At 41.9% G+C, this 23,135-nt stretch overlaps 1 protein-coding gene across 1 annotated transcript in view; it reads right to left on the reverse strand.

Annotated features, from left to right (window-relative positions):
• The window catches only part of SPIRE1 (spire type actin nucleation factor 1), a 149,725-nt gene that overhangs the window by 19,545 nt on the left and 107,045 nt on the right, over positions 1–23,135 (reverse strand). Inside the window, exons 6-9 of the mRNA XM_077810464.1 lie at positions 16,846–16,932; positions 16,272–16,401; positions 9,221–9,262; positions 3,029–3,198 (exon numbers count right to left, since the gene is read on the reverse strand). Coding sequence (XP_077666590.1) covers positions 3,029–3,198; positions 9,221–9,262; positions 16,272–16,401; positions 16,846–16,932 — 429 coding nt within the window. The remainder of the gene's footprint in view (positions 1–3,028; positions 3,199–9,220; positions 9,263–16,271; positions 16,402–16,845; positions 16,933–23,135) is intronic.

Consider the following 23,135-nt stretch of genomic DNA (forward strand, 5'->3'; position numbering starts at 1 on the left):
CACAGTGCCCGAGACCTAATCAGCACTGAGCAGGGTAGCATGATTATCTTGCTTGTTTCACAAGCTATTCAGTTAATTCAACTCAATATAAGATTTGTCTTTTTTGCAACAGTATTGTATGGTTGATTTACATTCAATTTATTATTTGCTCTATCCTCCAGAGCATTCTCTATGGGGTATCTCAGTCTATGCTGTACTCCCCAATCCATAATCATGCATTTTATTATTCCTTCCTATGAGGATCAATTTACATTTATCTTTCTGACTCTTTTTTTATGTACTCAGTTCATTTCTCCAAGTGAAAGATCATGATGCGTTAGCCTAGCACTGAGCTGCAGCCCACAGGAACATGAATTCTAGTCTCAGGTCTTTCACTAACTGCTGTTACTATTTTGTTGCCCCTCAGTCTTATTATTAACAAAGCCTCATCTACTACTATTGTGTACCTAGTTTACAGATTAGATAAGAGAGGTTACTTCAGGCAAAGTTATGAATAAGACCCAAAATCTCATCCACTTTGTGTCACACTGCCTTTCAGAATGAACATGCCCAATTATGTGCTTCCATAACCCACAAAACTGCAGTGATGCTCTGTCAACCTCTAGCAGCTTGACCACATACAGAGTTTTATGACTCTACTGCCTCCATTCTAACAGACACACTTCTTTAGCATAAGTGATAGAGACTCATACTTTTACCTCCAGATACAGGTGCCATGTTCAACTCTCACAGCTGACCCGGAACAGGGACACTGTTACACTTGGCTATGCTTTCTGTAACCTCCAAATCACACTCTGCTCCCAGAACCAGGAACAGATACCACAAATCCTTATGCCCAACATTCCTCTAGTGTTTCACAAATGGCTGTATAACGCACTTGCGGATCGTACTTCGTTTCCCCCTTTATCAGCTGATTCACACAGGGGATAATAGTATGCTTTCCACTACCAGGGCTTCAGTAGCTCATGTGGAAGAGATCAGGAATGTGGATTTTTAGGTTGCAGGTTCAAATCCTGTTAATGAACCATATGGAAGCAAAATGTGTGTGTGAGAGAGAGAAAATAAGTGTTTTTGTTGGATTATTTTTATATTGCAAAACATTATATTTAGAAGTTATTTGGATGATGTGTTAATATTTGTTTTATTATTACATTTGAGTGTTTGTATTTTGGTTAATGGGAGCTGTTTCTTTAAGAACAGGATGGGGAACTTATTGGAGAGCATATTTAGAGACTGAGCAGTGTGTCAAAGAGTTTGTCGATGAGTCCTCTCCAGAGAGCTAACGACTGCCTATGTAATTTCCCAAAAGGTCAGAACTTGATTTAATAAATGTAATTTTCCAGACAGCAAGCCTTAATATTGCAGGTGTAATGTTTTTCCTGCAGGTCATCAGATCTCTGCTTGAGCTGAATCATAGAATCAATAGAATCATAGAATATCAGGGTTGGAAGGGACCTCAGGAGGTCATCTAATCCAACCCCCTGCTCAAAAGCAGGACCCATCCCCAATTAAATCATCCCAGCCAGGGCTTTGTCAAGCCTGACCTTAAAAACTTCTAAGGAAGGAGATTCCACCACCTCCCTAGGCAACGCATTCCAGTGTTTCACCACCCTCCTAGTGAAAAAGTTTTTCCTAATATCCAACCTAAACCTCCCCCACTGCAACTTGAGACCATTACTCCTTGTCCTGTCCTCTTCCACCACTGAGAATAGTCTAGAACCATCCATTCCTGAGCTGGATTTAACGTTATTTCCATCTAAAGCAATGGTTTTCAAACTGGGTCGCAGAATGGAAGGCACTGGGTCGCAGTGGCTCTGGTCAGCACCACTGACCGGGTCGTTAAAAGTCCCGTTGGCAGTGCTGCCCGGCTAAGGCAGGCTAGTCCTTACCTGTTCCGACACCGCACTGAGCCCCAGAAGCAGCCAGCAGCAGGTCTGGCTCCTAGGCGGTGGGACCACAGGGCTCCGTGGGCTGTCCCCACCCCCAGCATCGGCTCCACACTCCCATTGGCCGGGAACTGGCCACTAGGAGCTGGGGAGGGCGGTGTCTGCAGGCGAGAGCTGCGCAGACCCACTTGCACACCTCCTCCTAGAAGCCGGACCTGCTGCTAGCCACTTCTGAGGCACAGCATGGTCTGCGGTGCCAGGACAAGCAGGAAGCCTGCCTCTGCACCCTGGCTGCGCCGCTGACCGGGAGCCGCCAGAGATAAGCCTATGCCCCAACTCCAAGCCCCAATCCCCTGCCCCAGCCCTGAGCCCCAGCAAACCTGGAGCCCTCTCTTGCATCCCAAACCCCTCATCCCCGGCCCCACCACAGAGCCTGCACCCGCAGCCCAGAGCCCTGACCCTCTCCCACACCCTAACTCCCTGCCCAGCGCCCCCTCCCACACCCTGAACCCCTCATTCCTGGCCCCACCCTGCAACCCTCACCCCCCACACTCCAACCCTCTGCCCCAGCCCTGAGCCCCTCCCACACCTCAAACCCCTCATCCCCAGATCCGTTGGGTCGCGGGCATCAACAATTTTCTTCAACTGGGTTGCCAGAATAAAGTTTGAAAACCACTGATCTAAAGAATGTGTGGTTGCCCATAAATGAGATGAGTTTTGTAGGTCCCAGTTTCAGCTCCCACATCATAAACTCATGCCCACACTTTGTGCTGAATTGTAAACTCCTTGGGAGACTGTCTCTCACTATGTTTTTGTACAATGCCTAGCACAATGGAGCCATATTCACAGTTGGGGCCTTCAAAAAACGCTCCTGCATGGGGACCAAAATTATGTTACTTGCAATACATTTACAAGACTTGCTCACATTGTAACTGCCATGATTATTTAGGATCTGACTTACGATTTTTGAACTTTTTGGGGTTGGCAATGCAGTAATCCAATCCTCAAATTATAACTAAGAAAACCCAGGATTAAATAGCATCTATGAAATTACTGCCCCAGTTTATTAGTTCCACGAATCAGTAGAAAGACTAAATTCTGCAATTCAATTGAGGAGAAAGCATGGGCCCCTGTTGTCTTACCTCTGAATCCGAGCTATCCAGTTCAGCCAATGTAGGGGCTTTAAGGAGTCTCTTTCGCTGCATTGTCACTTGGGTAGTGCTGACGCCATTCACCTTTGCTTGTGGTGTCAAGCCACCATTTGCTACAGAGCTGTCTGCTAATTTTCTTGAGGCCTCTGGTGTGGATACATCTGGTAAAAGAAACAAAATGGTTGTACTTGGAAGTTAGAAGGAATAGATATCAAGGCAATCAACTTGTGATGCCCCTCTCAGCTCTTACTGCCAAGGCAGTGTGCACAGAGAAAAACCTCACTATGATAATTACATGTGTAAGGTTATTTTACTTTAGCAATATGTTGCTCAGAAAATTACAGGTCGTGGTGTGTGGTACAGACATGATGTGAGAGAATGAGAGCAGTGGAAAAAATAGCAGTGCACTTTGATTTTTTTAGACTTCAGCATTAAAAAAAATTCCTCATTCAAAGGAATAAACATCCTGCCACCTAATGATTTGCTACAATTAGCTAAATAATCAGAATCCAAAGAAACAGGGATGCACTGCTAAAACCAGACACGTGGATCTCCAGTGAATACCAAGACCATTCTACATTGAAATTATGAGTTTTGACACAAAACAAACACAAACTATTCCAGTGAAAGTGCAATTATGCTTTCTTTTTCATATACTGAACAGCAATGACAGTGAGTTATAAACATCTTGTCTAAAATGTGCATAATCCCATGTTTATATTTTAATGCATATTAAAAATGAAAATGTATGCATTTGGTCAAGTCTTGCATCATGTAACAATGGAATCATGGGACCTGATTCTGTTTACACCTACACAGATTTTACATGGGTGTAACTTTATTGAGTCCAGTAAAGTTGCTCTGGATAATCACTAGTATGAGATCAGAATGAGGCCCATATAATGTTAGCATGAGGTCTGCTGCGCCCAGTCTAAACCTAGACAATAATCTAGCTTTCGATATTCTGGCGGGAGGGTGGGGGGGCGGAGAAGGTGAGATTGACATGTCTGTTTTATCCCAGAAAAAGAGCAGAGAAAGGGTGAAGTTTCAATATGTTTAAAAATTTTCTGTGTGTTTGGAAGAGGCAGCATGTAGTGGGAAAATTTACATCTCTGGTTTGCATATTTGCCTACATATCTGGCCTTTCTATCTATCTATCTATGCAATTGTATGATCCCCATCAGTGTAGTGAATAAGTACCTCATAATGTATTTGCCCTCACAACACCCTTGTGAGTTAAGGAAGTATTATTGCTTACAGCATTTTACATCTAGAGAACTAAGGCAAAGAGAGGCTAAGTGACTTGGCCAAGGTCACACAGGATCTCTGTGGCAAAGCAGGGAATTGAAACCAGCCTCCCAAATCCGAGGCTAGCACACTAACCACTGGAGCATCCTTTTTAGTCACGTGTAGCTGCACTGGTGTAAATAACTAGTACAGACATAGTTTATTCTGGGGCTGCAGGAAGCGGCGCAGGCCGAGGGATGTGCTGGGCGCCATTTCCCGCAGCCCCCATTGGCCTATTTTTAGACAGGAAGCCCAGAACTGAAAGTAGTAATTCAAATATTTAGAAGTGTTTACTGATTTACTGCAATACCCTGAAATACAAGTGAAACTTCAGGTAAATCTACTAGAACATAATATATCAAATTTGTTTTGAATAGCTCTTAAATATGACATATCATCCATCATCCCCCTCTACTCTGAGGAAATCCAGAGGGAAGGTTTTTTTGCAAAATAAAAACAAAAACCCACACGCACCTAATTTGCAAAAAAAAAGTTTGTGAATAAAAGGTTTGAGTTCAGTTTACTGTGATTCACGTGGTCAGACTATTAGTTATTTGTGAACAAGTGGACAACTGCTGGGTACTTGTGGAAAAAAGTGTGAATGAATAAAGCTTCACAGATTTCAGCACAAACTATTTGCCCAAAAATTCTAACAGTGTTGTTTGTTACCCTCTAGTCACATCTGTTATTCTCCGGTTTAAAATGTTTCAGTAATCTAATCAGGAATCAGAAACATTGCCATGTGCTGATTAACCACACGGCTCCTAAAAAAAAGATTGAATAGTCAAAGTGGACAGCTCAGAAATTACTAAGTATCAGTTTATTGGTTATGAATGCCCATGAAGAAAATCAGGTTTGGTTTGCAAACAATTAGCTGAAACCAACAGTGGACTAAATTTATAATAAAAAAATACCCATAAAATATTTGAACCCGTTCTAGATCATACAAATGATTGTGAACACTTCTGAGGTGATTCAGCTGCTGCCCAGACAACCATGTGTTTCTAGGGGTTCCTGGAGTGACCATTGTATTACAGTAGAAATTAAGTTTTGCCAGAGATATAGGGACAGTGACTGGGTTGCAAGTCACGGATTCCAGGGTAAATACTATCTGAAGCATTAGGACAAATACTTTTGGTTTCTCTGAGATTGTCTTAAGCTATCAAATATTTCAGACCACGTGGAAACAACAAAAAGCTTTGGGTTTGATTACTTGACTACATAAGCCATATTTTGTTAATTCCTTGTGTGTTACTACTTCTGTGTCTCTGGCTAGTCTTAAGGTATGTGTGTGTGTGAGAGACAGCGAAAAGACCAAAAAAGCTAGGCTAAATTAAAATTTATTTTTATTTACATGTAAGACTACTTCTCTTATGAAATAGGGAATTAAGTAGATCACAGATTATATGCTAACTAACCATATGGTGTTTCTGTCCTAAACAGCTTTCATTGACACATCATGGGAACAGAAAACTGGACCTGGTTTCTACTGTAAAATATGCTCCTTTGCCTTAACATTTTTACAGCATGTTAAAGCGAAGGCAGAAAAGAAAATGGATTCTCCGGATTAATATAGATTTGTCCTACATTAGTTACACTGTGAGAATACTGGGGAAAGACTATATGATGAGTAATTGTAGCACAAAGGTATGCTCTTCATTATGATAGAGGACTTGCATATTCAGTTCAGACAAGAAAACTAATCAGTATACTGAAAAATTTATCTTTCTAGGTGTGGGTAGCATGCTCATTACCATGGTAACTAAACTAATAGATTATCTGCCTTTCCTCAGCATTTTCCTGACATTCAAATAGTATTCAAATGATGTGTGATCCTGCTCAACCTCTCACAGATTTGGGCATAGGAAGAACAACCCCTACTGGAGCCTGGACACAGCAGCTCTGGAAAACAATGAAAGCATTAACTTTGTAGATATGAAAAACACATTATTTCAGCAGACGTTATTTCATTTTTTTGTGTTCAATTTAGAGGATGAAATGGGTCGTATGTTCAGGGTCAGATGCTCCCGTCTTTTGAGCCATGTTCAACACAGGTCCAGGGAAGCAAAAAAGTGGCTTTAAGCTATCTTTAAGACTGCTGTAACTTACATCCAGCTACTAATGGCTCTATTTCACAGCTGGGAATAGGAAAGTCTTGTGCACACCTTATTTCCCCTAGAAATGCTCCCTGTGCCAATGGCTGAGAAGAGTGGCACATACCAGCCACACTGGCTCAACACCCTCAAGTTTCCCTAACACAAGGGGAATCCTCCACTACTTGGTTAAGCCAGCTTTACAGCTGCTTTGGACCACCAGAACAGCACAAAGCCGCTGTAGAAGGGACAAGAACATGTCCTTTAGCATGAAATTTGAGAGGAAGGTTCTGCTTTTCAGTGAGAGTTTATATCTTTATGACATCTCTTCAGCTGGGCAGACAGCAATGAAAACAAACATCAAGAAAAAATGTGAAAATAATAATTACAAAATGGAAGCAAATTTAAAACCCTCCCATCGAAATAAAGAATAAAGCAAAAGTATCAACAAAGCAACAAAATTAAACAAAACTATTTGTCTGCTTTTTATTTACATCCCAAACTAAATCATTTTGTGTTGTCTGATCTGTTGTCTCACTTCTCCCTAAGAGAATGTTTTGATCGCCCCCGAATTTGCTTCCAAGGACTATGTATGGATCATTCAGACAACAAAGCAGTATCACATCTTAGTGTGAATCACATGAGTGTTAAAGTACATTTAGCAAATGGATAAAGAAAACAGGAAGAGTTCTTCTGTGGTCAGTCAGAAAGATCAAATCCAAGGCATAGTTTAGTACTGTAGGTTGCTATGAAGTAGTTTGTATTTAACAAAGATATTATGATAATGAATTAATAAAGGATGGTTAAGCAAAATCCTTTTGTATTTAAATAAGTAGGAACACATCTCAGATCCATGACTGAACAGGAATCCTGAAAAGAGCAAGTTAACTGAAGACAAGAAGAGAATAAGCAAACAGACACATGTAGAAGGGATAGGGCTGGACGTCCTCCCTGCTATGCTAATCAGTAAAGATACTCTTGCCATGTTCTGTTCTACTCTCCTGCACTATCATTCAGTTTTATTTGGAAGTAACAGAAGAGTTGAAAAATAAAAGTTTTACCACTTATACTAGTATCTGACCTTATGTGCAAGGAATTTCCAGATCTTAATAGGACACAGCGTAGCATCTAACATGAGCACCGGCTAGGGGAACATTTTGCAGCCATTAGACAATGTTATAATACACTATACTAGATGCTCACTCTAAACTCTGCTGCTGGGATTACCAAATCATTGTGCTTCTTTACATCATGATAATAAACCATTAAAATATGGTCTTTCTAGAGGACAAATAGGAAAACATTGGGCCATATTACCTCCTCCCATGTAAAAACCATAGGAGGTGATTGGAGGTGAAGGGTGAGAACTGTGTGAGAGTCCCAGGATATTCCTTGTGTGTGATGGCGAATGAGGGATATAAAAGGTTTTGCTTCCCCACAGAACGAGGGGATGGATTTTACTCGGAACCAGCTTGTCTTAAGGATCTACTGGAGAAACAGGATCATTCATGTGGAGGTCCCATAACCGCACCAGCTCTGAGTCATGCCTACTTAGCTGCATGGAAAGGATAAGATCTGAGTGTACAGATTCCCCTTAGTGCATAGGTCTCAGGGGCTGATGTGGTGCATTGGTATGAGGTAAGAAGGAATCTAAATGGTTGTGAATGAGGGCGTTTGGCTTCACACCTCAGCACACTCCTCTGAGAGTGTTCAGGAGCACTGAAGGCCCCTTGCAGTCTGTTATTGCTTATACCCTTACTATAAAATAAAAGGCACTAGAGAAATCTAGCCATCTATTAGGTTCCCATCCCAGCTGTAGGCAGAATACTACAGCAGAGATGGGAGCCTTCACCGTGTAGAAGGTAGTTTTCTTTCTTGGGGGTCAGTCTCAGCGATAAGTCCTGCATCCTCATTAGGAACTTTAAATGCTTCATTTATGACTACTGAGACTTCCTCCTCAAAGAGAGGGAATTCACAGAGAATTAGACAGAAGAACCTGGGTACATTAAAAATGAATAAAAAAATCCAAGATGCTGGCCCAGGAGTAAGTCCCCATGGATTTGTTAGAAGATTTACACTCTCCTTTTACATTTTAATGCTGCAAAGCTTATTGGAGCAAACATGTATAACTAACAAATATTCTAACATAGCTAAAAGTAGTGTGGTTCTTCATAAGAGTTTCACAGTGCACTGACAAATGAGATTAAGTTATACACACTATATAGATATATACATTGGTGCAGTGTGTGTGTGTGTGTGTATATGAAATGTTAATTAAGAAAATTTCAATGAAAGATTTAACAATTAGTTTTTGAATAATCTCAAGAAATAGAATATTGCAGAAGATGGTCAAGTCAAAAAGTGACTCCCTAGACATTTGATTTTAACACACTACAGTACTTATATTTATTGGTCAAACCAATACCAAAAGACTATAAGATTTAACTTAAAAGCAAAGCTTCAGGGGAAGGGCTAATTTAGTAAATAATAATAAAATCAGACTTTAAGGTGAAATAGTGTACCAAGCCTTTTCCTAGGGTTTAGGGCTAGCTGCGGACCACCTTATTCTTCACAAAATTCAATCACAGGTGAAATATAGTAGTTCCTCCTACGTGCACATCCCTATTTGGTAGCAGAACTATAGATTTTAATAGGAAATCTAGCTGAATCTTTACTTTCACTGACCATGGCTTAGAAGAATCCCTTCAAGTTTCTTTCTTACATGAGGGTTAAACAAACAAATGGATGGAACAAATTTCACAGTAAACACAATAACCACGTCAGGTGTTATAGCACCTTTTACCTGACAGGTCAAAACTGTAAGACATGCTAAGTGGCCGCATTGCTGAAAAAGGAAACAAAAACAACAAAAGAAAACAATTCAGCTGTTAAGAAAAGATTAGGTCCACTTAAGACATTTTGGATTCTGATGCCCAGGCTAATATAAATCCAAAATGTGTCTAAAACATGTTTTTCTTTATTGTGGTAGCACTGGAAGTGTAAACACTATAATAGCATCACTGGCACTTGCAAATACAGTATGTGTAAAAAGGTTTCAGAGTAACAGCCGTGTTAGTCTGTATTCGCAAAAAGAAAAGGAGTACTTGTGGCACCTTAGAGACTAACCAATTTATTTGAGCATGAGCTTTCGTGAGCTACAGCTCACTTCATCGGATGCATACCGTGGAAACTGCAGCAGACTTTATATACACACAGAGAACATGAAACAATACCTCCTCCCACCCCACTGTCCTGCTGGTAATAGCTTTATCTAAAGTGATCATCAAGTTGGGCCATTTCCAGCACAAATCCAGGTTTTCTCACCCTCCACCACCCCACACACACAAACTCACTCTCCTGCTGGTAATAGCCCATCCAAAGTGACAACTCTCTACACAATGTGCATGATAATCAAGTTGGGCCATTTCCTGCACAAATCCAGGTTCTATCAACTCCTCACCCCTCTCCAAAAAACACACACACAAACTCACTCTCCTGCTGGCAATAGCTCATCCAAAGTGACCACTCTCCCTACAATGTGCATGATAATCAAGGTGGGCCATGTCCAGCACAAATCCAGGCTTTCTCACCCCCCCACTTTTTTCCGGGGACACGGACACACACACACACACACACAAACTCACTCTCCTGCTGGCAATAGCTCATCCAAACTGACCACTCTCCAAGTTTAAATCCAAGTTTAACCAGAACGTCTGGGGGGTGGGGGGAGGTAGGAAAAAACAAGGGGAAATAGGCTACCTTGCATAATGACTTAGCCACTCCCAGTCTCTATTTAAGCCTAAATTAATAGTATCCAATTTGCAAATGAATTCCAATTCAGCAGTTTCTCGCTGGAGTCTGGATTTGAAGTTTTTTTGTTTTAAGATAGCGACCTTCATGTCTGTGATTGCGTGACCAGAGAGATTGAAGTGTTCTCCGACTGGTTTATGAATGTTATAATTCTTGACATCTGATTTGTGTCCATTTATTCTTTTACGTAGAGACTGTCCAGTTTGACCAATGTAAATGGCAGAGGGGCATTGCTGGCACATGATGGCATATATCACATTGGTGGATGTGCAGGTGAACGAGCCTCTGATAGTGTGGCTGATGTTATTAGGCCCTGTGATGGTGTCCCCTGAATAGATATGTGGGCACAGTTGGCAACGGGTTTTGTTGCAAGGATAAGTTCCTGGGTTAGTGGTTCTGTTGTGTGGTATGTGGTTGTTGGTGAGTATTTGCTTCAGGTTGCGGGGCTGTCTGTAGGCAAGGACTGGCCTGTCTCCCAAGATTTGTGAGAGTGTTGGGTCATCCTTTAGGATAGGTTGTAGATCCTTAATAATGCGTTGGAGGGGTTTTAGTTGGGGGCTGAAGGTGACGGCTAGTGGCGTTCTGTTATTTTCTTTGTTAGGCCTGTCCTGTAGTAGGTGACTTCTGGGAACTCTTCTGGCTCTATCAATCTGTTTCTTCACTTCCGCAGGTGGGTATTGTAGTTGTAAGAAAGCTTGACAGAGATCTTGTAGGTGTTTGTCTCTGTCTGAGGGGTTGGAGCAAATGCGGTTGTATCGCAGAGCTTGGCTGTAGACGATGGATTGTGTGGTGTGGTCAGGGTGAAAGCTGGAGGCATGTAGGTAGGAATAGCGGTCGGTAGGTTTCCGGTATAGGGTGGTGTTTATGTGACCATTGTTTATTAGCACTGTAGTGTCCAGGAAGTGGATCTCTTGTGTGGACTGGACCAGGCTGAGGTTGATGGTGGGATGGAAGTTGTTGAAATCATGGTGGAATTCCTCAAGGGCTTCTTTTCCATGGGTCCAGATGATGAAGATGTCATCAATATAGTGCAAGTAGAGTAGGGGCTTTAGGGGACGAGAGCTGAGGAAGCGGTGTTCTAAATCAGCCATAAAAATGTTGGCATACTGTGGGGCCATGCGGGTATCCATAGCAGTGCCGCTGATCTGAAGCTATACATTGTCCCCAAATGTAAAATAGTTATGGGTAAGGACAAAGTCACAAAGTTCAGCCACCAGGTTAGCCATGACATTATCGGGGATAGTGTTCTTGACGGCTTGTAGTCCATCTTTGTGTGGAATGTTGGTGTAGAGGGCCACTATGGATGTAGAAGCCATTATGAAGGATCTACAACCTATATCACCAACAACCACATACCACACAACAGAACCACTAACCCAGGAACTTATCCTTGCAACAAAGCCCGTTGCCAACTGTGCCCACATATCTATTCAGGGGACACCATCACAGGGCCTAATAACATCAGCCACACTATCAGAGGCTCGTTCACCTGCACATCCACCAATGTGATATATGCCATCATGTGCCAGCAATGCCCCTCTGCCATTTACATTGGTCAAACTGGACAGTCTCTACGTAAAAGAATAAATGGACACAAATCAGATGTCAAGAATTTAACATTCATAAACCAGTCGGAGAACACTTCAATCTCTCTGGTCACGCAATCACAGACATGAAGGTCGCTATCTTAAAACAAAAAAACTTCAAATCCAGACTCCAGCGAGAAACTGCTGAATTGGAATTCATTTGCAAATTGGATACTATTAATTTAGGCTTAAATAGAGACTGGGAGTGGCTAAGTCATTATGCAAGGTAGCCTATTTCCCCTTGTTTTTTCCTACCTCCCGCCCCCCCCAGACGTTCTGGTTAAACTTGGATTTAAACTTGGAGAGTGGTCAGTTTGGATGAGCTATTGCCAGCAGGAGAGTGAGTTTGTGTGTGTGTCCCCGGGAAAAAGGGGGGGGGGTGAGAAAGCCTGGATTTGTGCTGGACATGGCCCACCTTGATTACCAGGCACATTGTAGGGAGAGCGGTCACTTTGGATGAGCTATTACCAGCAGGAGAGTGAGTTTGTGCGTGTATGGGGGTGGGGGGGGGGTGAGAAAACCTGGATTTGTGCTGGACATGGCCCACCTTGATTATCATGCACATTGTAGGGAGAGTGGTCACTTTGGATGAGCTATTACCAGCAGGAGAGTGAGTTTGTGTGTGTGTTTTTTGGAGGGGGGTGAGGAGTTGATAGAACCTGGATTTGTGCAGGAAATGGCCCAACTTGATTATCATGCACATTGTGTAGAGAGTTATCACTTTGGATGGGCTATTACCAGCAGGAGAGTGAGTTTGTGTGTGGGGTGGTAGAGGGTGAGAAAACCTGGATTTGTGCTGGAAATGGCCCAACTTGATGATCACTTTAGATAAGCTATTACCAGCAGGACAGTGGGGTGGGAGGAGGTATTGTTTCATGTTCTCTGTGTGTATATAAAGTCTGCTGCAGTTTCCACGGTATGCATCCGATGAAGTGAGCTGTAGCTCATGAAAGCTCATGCTCAAATAAATTGGTTAGTCTCTAAGATGCCACAAGTACTCCTTTTCTTTATGTGTAAAAAGATATTTTAAAAGATAGAGCTGCAGAACACTGGTTTTGGAATACAATAAAACCAGATGCCAACACAAGAGATAAGCATCTTGAAAAACAGAAAGTAAGGTTTTCACTTAAAATAACATTTATGAAAGAAAAACCTGTAGCTGAAAGAGAAAAAAATTAAAAAGTACAGAACCACATTTCACAAAAATTTCAGTGAACCGAAACAAAGATTCTTACATTTTTGGAAGCTTAATCTCCCATGATCATAACTAATTAAGAGAGAGATTAAAAAAAAATCAACGTTTGGCATCTTTATGGAAAACACACCCCCAAAAATCTGACAGTGTGTGTATGGCTGAATTCTGCGCCTGGTTCAAAGTTGCCCCCTGTTCTAGTTTGCCTCAGTCTTCAAAATGCATCTAGTATCCTGCGGTCTCCTTTTCAGCCCTCCAAACAGTTTGTTCCCATTTGTAGGACAATAAGCAATCAAAGGTTAACGGGGTCTGGACAGTTTATTTAACTAACATCCATGTCCCATATATATATATATATTTATTATTAAACATTTGTAGGTGAATTTTATCATTCATGAGAATGAGAGACATGGCTACAAGCAACAGGTGTGGCACAGCTGTTCAACTCAGCTCGGTCAATGCACCTCACTTCTGACATACGGCGCCTGGACCAATCCAGAACATAAACTGCCAACTGTATTAAAATTGGTCCACATTTTCAAAAATATAGAACGTCTAGTAGGGATTAGCATAATGTCAGATTCGTTCTTACTTGAGACTACTTTAGCAGGTCATATCTGCATCTATTTGCCTGAATGCTGATTTGCCAGCCTGTAAAATGTGCACGCTTGTATGAATGCTCCAGCAGCCACACATCCCCTTAAGCTATGTGTTTAAAAAAGGTTGCATAGGGATAAGCCTTGTAAATGGGAATCAATTAAGGTTATGTATAGTAGGTGTCTGACCCAGAGCCAAACCTGGGAGTGGAGGTACTTTTCCTTTAGAGCAAGAATGGACAATATAAGCCAGAGGCAACAGCAAATGCAAAAAGAATGGCTAAATATATTAAAATCTCTGTCCACTTAAATTACAAACAGGTTTTAAATTATTTTTTCCAATGGCACACCCCTCACTACTAACCTAAAGCAAATGAAATACAGAAGGGAAGAACTGGTTTTCTCCAAAGCTCCATTAGCTCAACTTTTTCATACCAGGAAATAAACCCTTTCAACTACAGGAGATACACTTTCTATGTTTCTCTTTTTCTTCCATTTTATTCAGACCTCTTATGAGCCTATATAAACCGCTCATTTCTATCAGACACTTATTCATACTGGTCACTCCTATGTCGCAAAATTCTCTGTGTGTAATTGGTTATGCACAATATGATTACCAAGATAAATTACCATATTCCAAACAAGGTTTCTTTATGCTTTTGATAATAGAAGAACTCCAGCACACGTATAATATACTCTATATTTTCATTGATACACTCCAAAACTTCATTTATTTTCACTGTTGCCAACTATGCCTGTCCAGATGGTTTAAATGCATTATCCACAATCATCTCCACATCTTTCTCCCATCTGTGTTCTATGTTGGGCTTCCATTTAGATTTAAAATCCTTAAGCCTTATTACCTTACATTTTCACTACACTAAATTACATACAATACTTATCTATCTGTAAGTCAGGACTATTTATAGCTTTCTGAATGCGGCTGCTCTTTTCCCATCCCCAAATCTATCAAAAAGATATAAATTTTGCTCTGAAGAAAATTTTGATTTTTCACACAACAAATCTATTGTGTCAGTTTCAATATGAAAAAAGAAAAAGCTAATACTTCTAACACAAGAAGCAATACCTTTGAATGAGTCACAAAATATTTTTTCTTTCTTCATGCTAATGACAATTAGGTGTTTACACAGGTGCTGAGAGAAAAAACTTGTTAGTCTTCTGTAGTCTGTACAATAAACTCTCTTGAATTCTCCATTCATAGCTAAGCATGCTCTAATATTCCATTTTTCGAACCATATAACTGAGTGTTGAAAAATCTGACCGGACTGAAAGAGGACTACCACAAGACTTAGTCCTGCCTTCAGTGCAGGGGACTGAACCTGAAGACCTTTCATGGTCCCTTCCAGTCCTACGATTCTATGATTCTAAGACAGAGTTCCCAAATGGAGAACATATCGTATATTAAAGCTGAATTTTTATATTCTTAAGTAAAGAAACTGAATCCACTCGAGATTCTGCTGAGCTTCCAGTCTTTCATATAAGAAAGGGTCTGAGAGGTAAAAAGAAACCAAAGGCTGTGGCAACCATAAATCAACTCCACAGCAGGCTCCAGATGGTCCACAAAACAGTGTTCAGAACATCCTGCTGCTAAAAAGCATCCAAGTATCACACAAACACCCCCCAAAATTGGCTGAAACAAGAGTGATAACAATTTCCCCCGACAGACGATGAATAAATACAACCCACTTGAGTTTGGACCACTGCCTTTAAACAAATGTGCTAGGCGCAGATATCCTGCCAAACAGAACAACAGAAAATACAGGTGTATGTTGTTGTTTTGCCACTTTAGCCACAACATGTCACTCTTTCTCTGCATAAATCCAGCTAACAAAGCTTCTCTGTGACAGTTAAATACTTTACTCTTAAAGAAGGAAAATGGAAGTAACAGTTTAGAGTATTTGCAACATCTTCAGTGGTCACGCTTTGCTTTAGTTCAATGGTTCTGAGGCACAAAGTGGCGACTTGTGAAAAATGTCATACTTATAGAATTTTATAATAGGCAACTGATTGTTTAATGTACACTGCAGAAAAACTGCTTTGCAATATAGATCTGAATCAGTCGCTTACTGAAATTCATATGAACGCTTACAGCGGCTCCATAACTTTATACAGTGAAGCAAAGATTTACATTCAAAATGACTGCAATGCTCTCAGCTCAAAAGTTCAGGGAAACTTAAACACAGATAATCAATAAAGAACTATGAGCTAACGAAGCTGAGAGCAGGAAACAAGAATAAAATGAATTTAAAAAACATCTGTGTGTAACACATTATATTGCATATTAGGGAAACAAACTTCCATTCCCATCCATGAGATGATCTAATGTAACTCCCACTGCTCAATAATCAACATTTTGTCATTTAAAATCCCCGAATTATGACATCAGAAACCTGATGCAATCAGTCAAAATCACACATCTTTTATTTTTAAAACAAGAAAATAATCATTTCACGGTACTAAATTCTTCTGTTCCTAAAGTTACCAGAAAGGATGCAGAGCCTGCAGGGTCGACCCTCTTTTCAACGGGTACGAGTTATTTTATTCTCCATTTTAATTGAGCTCAGTGCAGACATTGCAAGATCCTTACATGGAGCACTTTTGTGCAAGTACTGCTCCTCAAAACTAGTATAAGCAAAAGCAAGTACTCACCTAGCCTGCTACGCCTGATCTCATCTGGTGAGACAGGGCGCAGCTTTCTTTCTGCCTTGATTTCCTCCAGTATCCTTTCATGGAGGCTGCGTGGCCGTGGTGGGGTTGGTTTCAGTTTTCTCGCAGAGGCCTTGGGTATAAGAAGAATGAACGTTCATTCTAAGCATTGTTCCTGGAATGTGATTTCACAAGGATTCTTTCAAATAGCAAATTATTGTGAAGTGATTTTACTTTCATTCACTTATAAACACGGTTGAGTACGTTCCTCACAAAGATTTTTTAACAAGAACATTGGAAGTATAATTTTATAAGCAGATAAGATCAACACAGATTCACAAAGATACTGGATAACTGCTAAGGGTCAGTGTTAAGGTTTCACGATTTTACAATGATCTTCCTAAACAGACCAGAAAAGTTAAACAGCTCTTGTGTGAAACACATAAGAATAAATGCACAGCACACAAACAAGAGATATAATTTGTACTACTACACTGTTTTAAAACAAAACACTAAAACACAAACACATTGAAAAAAGCCAGTCTTTCACTTTGAAGAAACATATTGGATTGCATACAGGATTTAATGGGGGTCGTGATCGGATGAAATCCAGGATTTTTTCATGAGCACTCTTTTTTAATCGAGGTGGAATATCCCCATTGACCTGAAAGGAGGAAAATGAAATTAATATTTTTATACTTTTTATTCACATTTTTGCAGTGTAATGAGATCATAATATCCCGAGGAAACCTGTAGAGTTTCAAACTTATATTAAATAGATCCTAAAACTGTCATCAGACTCAAAAAGAGGAATAATCTGTATGCAATACATAGACAAGAAATGCTGCAGATAAGAGCATTTTGGTTTTACAAATGGAAAATGAGTGCAGATGTACAGATGTAGATAAGTGCAATTGCAGTAATGTTAATTAATAAAATTTAGGATTAATCGTTGATGCAATCAGACATCAGAGCTTCCAGTATGTTTGTGGGAGAAGACTGGGTTTGTGACTAGGGAAATTTGTCTATACCTCTCTTTGGAGGACAGTGTGTCAACAGACCTCAAATGAAGAAGTATTAGAGCCACATCTAGGAAAGCAACTCGTGAGGCTGGCAAAACCATTAACTCTTATACTGCCTCTAACATTCTTCTTTCAGGGAAGGCTACTAAGAAGGTCGTAATGAGGCAACTTGGGCACTATCGAGGGTCCTGAGATTTCCTTGACTTCTTTTCAGCCTTGTTTCAGACCTGAGTACAAGCACACACACTGCTAGTCCCACTGACGATCTGCTTCTGGCAATGGAAAAAGACCAACTGTCCATTCTCATTCTTTCAGATCTAGCAACTGCTATCAACCACAACGCCTATGTCAGCACACCTTACCAGGAGTAAGATGGTGCTAGTATGGAGTGGCTGCATTCTGAATTTCCTGGCCTTAGGTCACCTTACAAAGTTTATCAATTTACTCATACTTTTAAAATATTTTGAAGTATAAATGAAGCTTGGAAATGAACTAAAGAGTTTGATAACATATCTAAAATTAATACTTAGTAAAACTAAGCCAGCAAAAAGTATATCCTGCAAAAGGAAGAGGAAAAAAAAAGAAATGTCTCTTTGTATGGAAGAGCTTTTCTTATCTTCAGAGCTACAACATCATTTCTTTTTCAGAGGTCTCAATTTGGAGATAAGGAGAAACGTACACTAGAGTATTTCTCTGCAATACATCAGTAATATATTGTAGATACAGGTTATATAATAAAGCAGCTGCTCTCATGTAAGGTACAACCCATAGAGCGTGCTCCAGCAAAAGATTGCAGCAGTTTGGCAGCTGGTGGGGGAGGGAGGGAGGGAGGGACTCAGTGGCCAGTTTGAGGCAAATGAATGCAGCAGTGACCTTTTGCTGACTGCATTCTGTGCCTATTGCATGAAATTCTCTGCTTCACCCATGTCACTGCCATGAATTTTCTAAAAATGAATGAATAAATAAATAAAAGTCCATGATTTTCACAAGGCCTGATTTATTAGTCAGCCAGAACACAGTATTCAGAGAAATGGGTTAAAATAACAGATGGCCTACACGATGCATGTATCATATTGAAACTAAGCTTCTCCCCTTCCTGGGCCGAGAGAGACAGCCAGCCTCTGCAGCAGTCTCTCAGTATCTCTTAGTAAGAGACTCATTGCCAGCTGCTGCTGCCTGCTCATCCCCTCCTTTCTTTAAAAACTGATAGGCCGGAGTCATTAACAGTTTAGGGTCCCTTTGTTCCTTGCTCAGGCATGGAGAAAAAGCCTGATTGCCTGGCTAGAGCCAGGGAGGGGAGCATTTCCCAGTTAATAGTTCCCCCATCATTCCTTTAAGGATCCTTGGTATTGTCACTGGTGTATTTTTTCTCTATTGATGTTTCATTTCCTGTTTATTTCCTCCTAATAGCTTCCTTTGATTTAATTCTCTGCAATCAGGCAGAATATCAAGAAGGTAAATGGAGGCGTATATATTATTGATAGAAACTCAGAACTCTCCCACATCCTCCATGTTCACCAAAAACATTAAAGAAAACTTTTCAATTAAATGGTTTTTATTGACATTTGATGGGGAGAATATTATTTTTAAAGCAGTTATGTTTTCCCCCTTCTTTGTAAAAGAATTGATAGTTTTCACAGGTCTGCATGATTCACTTGATTGGTAATGAGACTTGAAGTCTTCTTCCTCCAGGTCACTGGTTCAAGCATTGTCAAAGTTAGTAGTGACTGAAAGTTGTTAACATTTGACAGCTGTTTGGTGAGCTGGCAATCTCAGTCCAGTCCCAACAGGACAGTTATCAACATCACAATATAAAATAAATAATAAACAACATTGCAGTTCTAGAGGACCTTTGATCTGAGGATCTCAAAGAGCTTTACTCCCTGAATTAACCTTCATACCATCCCTATACAATCAGTAAGTATTTGAATCCCTATTTCACTACTGGGAAAGCTAAAATACCTAATTTGCTCAACTGATTTCCCCAAGGCCACAATGGAAGCGTATGGCAGAGTAACTGATATAGCCTCAGTAGAAATGCCAAGGACTTATGGTCAAAGCTGAGACTCTGCACACTACTGAAAAGCTTTCATTGCCACTGTAAATGCTGTATTTTTTCTGCAGTCAAACTAACTTCTGTTTCCAAAATAGACACTCTTTCACAAGCATTATTTATTAAAAAGTGATTATAAGAACTGGTGGTTATGAATGCCCTTACAGAAATAGAAGTCTTGGCTATGGATTAAATAGATTAGGTCAGATATGCACAGTACAAGCATATCTGTGCCACGCAGCCAGGCGCAGAAAAAAAGTGTTGAATATTTGTAATTCTGTTCAGATACCAGACTGGAACCAACCACATACTGATGTTTAATCAAAGTATCTCAAAGCACTGCCAAAAATATCCTATATGTAAAAATCAAAATGAAAGAAAAATGCTTACATTTAAAATTCTGAAGAATTTTGTACAAGAGTACATTAAAACTAGCAACATTACCTATTAGAAAAAATGTGGCCTGAGAGTGTAAGATCTACCAGAAACATAAACCACCACATAGCAAAAGCACAGTGAGATGAAAACACAGTGAAGGTGGCTTCCTACACTTGCTTTCAGCCCACCACTTTCACATTCAATAAACAAATATGATTTGCAGATAAATAGGTTGGCTGCAAATGGCAAGTCTAATCTTGAATGGTTATGATAATAAATATAATTGTGTATTTATAACATGCCTTTGATCCCAAGTGATTGAAAAGCACATTACAAATGACATTCAAAAGAATTGCTTTACTCACCACTGAAATGAAGCTATCTCAACACAGCCACACCAAGCAACACTTTAGAAAAAGCACAGTAGAACAATGTATCTAATTGACAATGCAGTCAATTCAACTGATACTATGTTTTGTATTGTGACAAAGTTCCTCCTCTGTCTTGGGGGGTCCTGCGCTTATTGGCAGATTTGCTCGCCTCAGAGATTCACGGCCGCCCTCAGTTTGGCCACTTTCGCTAGGGGCTCAAACCTGCCATTCACTCAGCTAACCTCATCACTGGGCAGCACGGGCAAAAGGAGGAGAACAATCCCCACAGTCTCTGCTGACTCACCTAGTGGGTCGGGGGATAGGCCAGGGACCTTCCCCTCTGGTGGGACCCACAGTCCAGGTCACCTACTCGTCTCAAATAGGGAGTTCAGGGGGATGGGAGGAACCCGGGCCCGCCCTCTACTCTGGGTTCCAGCCCAGGGCCCTGTGGATTGCAACTGTCTACAGTGTCTCTTGTAACAGCTGCGTGACAGCTACTTCCCCATGGCCTCCTCCCAACACCTTCTTTACCCTCACTGCAGGATCTTCCTCCTGAAGCCTGATCACGCTTATACTCCTCAGTTCTCCAGCAGCATGCCTTCTCACTCCCTACTCTTTGCACACCCTCCCCTAACTGATGGGAGGTCCTTTTTAAACCAGGTGCCCTGATGAGTCTGCCTGCCATAATGATTCTAGTATGTTCTTAATTGGCTCCAGGTGTCTTAATTAGCTTGCCTGTCTTAATTGGTTCAAGCAGGTTCTCGATTGCTCTAGTGCAGCCCCTGCTCTGGTCACTCAGGGATCAGAAAACTGTTCATCCAGTGGCCAGTATATTTGTACACCCCACTGGTCTGGGTCTGTCACAGTATGATCTGGAAAATTTCAGTTGAAGTGAAATTGAGCAAACATGGGCTGATCACAGGTGAGCTATGCTACATCATTTCTAAAATAGTTATTCCTGCACTCACATGAAAACATATCCACCATGAGAAATACCAATTGTGAAGCTAAAATGCTATATACAAATACTAAAGTAAAGTACAAGTGCACTGGACAGAGAGCTCTGAAAAGTTTACATTTCATCATCTTCTCCTTGCTACTTGCATTATTAATGCATTATATTCTTTCTGTAAATACAATTAAACCACAAGATTGTATATATATTTTCTGTGTGCATGTACTATAGGTGATTCAGGCATCGTAAAACTCTGTATTTACACTCCCCTTGTGCATATGCATTATGCTATTATGGGATTGTGACCAAGTGGGACTATTCTTAATGTATCCTCTGAATACAGTTTCCCCTATGCATTTCTTAAGTATCTAGGTGGTGGGATAAGGGTGTATGATCATTGCAGAGCCCTAGAGGGCAGGTGTGTGTAGGGCTCTGGACACAGAGAATAGCCAACACCCTGTTTCCTGGCAACTGATGTCCTGGCCCTTTCCCCCCTGCAAGGTGAGAGCTAAAGGGTTGGAGAACAAAGGAATCAGGTGACCTCCTGGCCCGGGAAAGGGACAAATCCCAGAGGAGGAGGGGCTGGAGAGAGTTTCAGTTTGGGGCTGGCTGGGGACGAGGAGCGAAGTGCAGACATGGTTGTCTGGCTCACTGCTCCCTAAAATGGACCCAGCTCAGGGGTCCTGTTCTCTGTACCTACAAGCTCTGTTTTAGACCATGTTCCTGTCGTCTAATAAACCTGTTTTACTGGCTGGCTGAGAGTCACGTCTGATTGTGAAGTTGGGGTGCAGGACCCTCTGGCTTCCCCAGGACCCCGCCTGGGCGGACTCGCTGTGGGAAGCGCACGGAGGTGCAGAGGATGCTGAATGCTCCGAGGTCAGACCCAGGAAGGTGGAAGCCGTGTAAGCTTTTTGTCCTGAAGATAGTCTGCTCACAGAAAGGAGACTTCACCAGAGTCCTGACTGACTTTGTAGGGAGCAGTTCCAGAGCATCGCTCAGGGACTCCATGACAACTGGTGGCAAAAGTGGGATGTACTGCACCCCATGGATGGCGCTTCTTGCAGTAAGTGACTGGGGAGCAGTAAAACAAAGCGGGATTGACGAGGACCAGGTGTGCTGAAGGCTCAGAGAGGAGTGGTTTCGGGGGGCGGTTAACCCCTGGGAGTGTGTGACCAGCAAGAAGGACTGTGCAGTAATGGGGTCCCCCTGGGGACTGTGGTGAGCAGTCCTGGGGGGGAGGAGCCTGCGGCTTGGCCCTGGGAGAGAGGAGGACTTTTGCAGTAACAGGGTTCACCTGGGGATTGCAGCAAGAGGTCCCAGGGGCGGAGGAGTCTGCAGCTCGACCCTGGCAAAGAGGTGGTGACATCGAGAAGGGCTGGGCTGGCACACTAGGGGTTCTCCCTGGAAACTGGGGGGGGGGGGGGGCTAAAAGCACACAGGCCTGTGAGTTCACAACAACTTGGGAACAGCAAAGTGATGGCCTATCACCATCTCCTTAAGAAGGATATTGTAACCCTGTGCAAAAAGAGAGGGTTGTACATTGGAAAGTTCACCAAAGCACAGTTAATCGTGCAGCTGGAGGAGGATGAGTGCTCTAAGGAACAGATTCCTGACCCAAATAGGGCTATAGCAGGATCTGGGAGCAGCTAGAGTGGTAGCCAGGCATCCCCAAGACTCCTGTCCCCGACCAGACGGGAGTGTTCACGATCGAGTTCCCCATCAGGGGATCGGAGACAGACGGGATTGGAGCTGAGTCTGAGAGAGCAAGAGGACTGGGAGAGACAGCGAGAGCCCGAGAAAGAGCTGCAGAAGCAGGAACAGCATGAACTGGTGATGGTGGAGCGGAGAGGCATAGGGGACTTCCCAGGGGTGAGTGGGGATAGACCCCGGGGTGCCAGTTCCGCAGGGAACCTCGATACTAAATTGCTGTCCCTGGTTAAGGAGAGAGGAGATGTGGCTGCCCACCTCACTGCCTTTGAGCAGGCTGGCGATTTGAACGAGGGGGACCCTGAGGAAAAGCCCCGGTGTCTAGCTCCCTTGCTGGGTCCCAAGGCCGTAGACTCCGTCAGCCAGATGGGTGGGGAGTTG

Source organism: Eretmochelys imbricata, chromosome 2, assembly GCF_965152235.1.
Source record: "Eretmochelys imbricata isolate rEreImb1 chromosome 2, rEreImb1.hap1, whole genome shotgun sequence".
NCBI lineage: Eukaryota > Metazoa > Chordata > Testudines > Cheloniidae > Eretmochelys > Eretmochelys imbricata.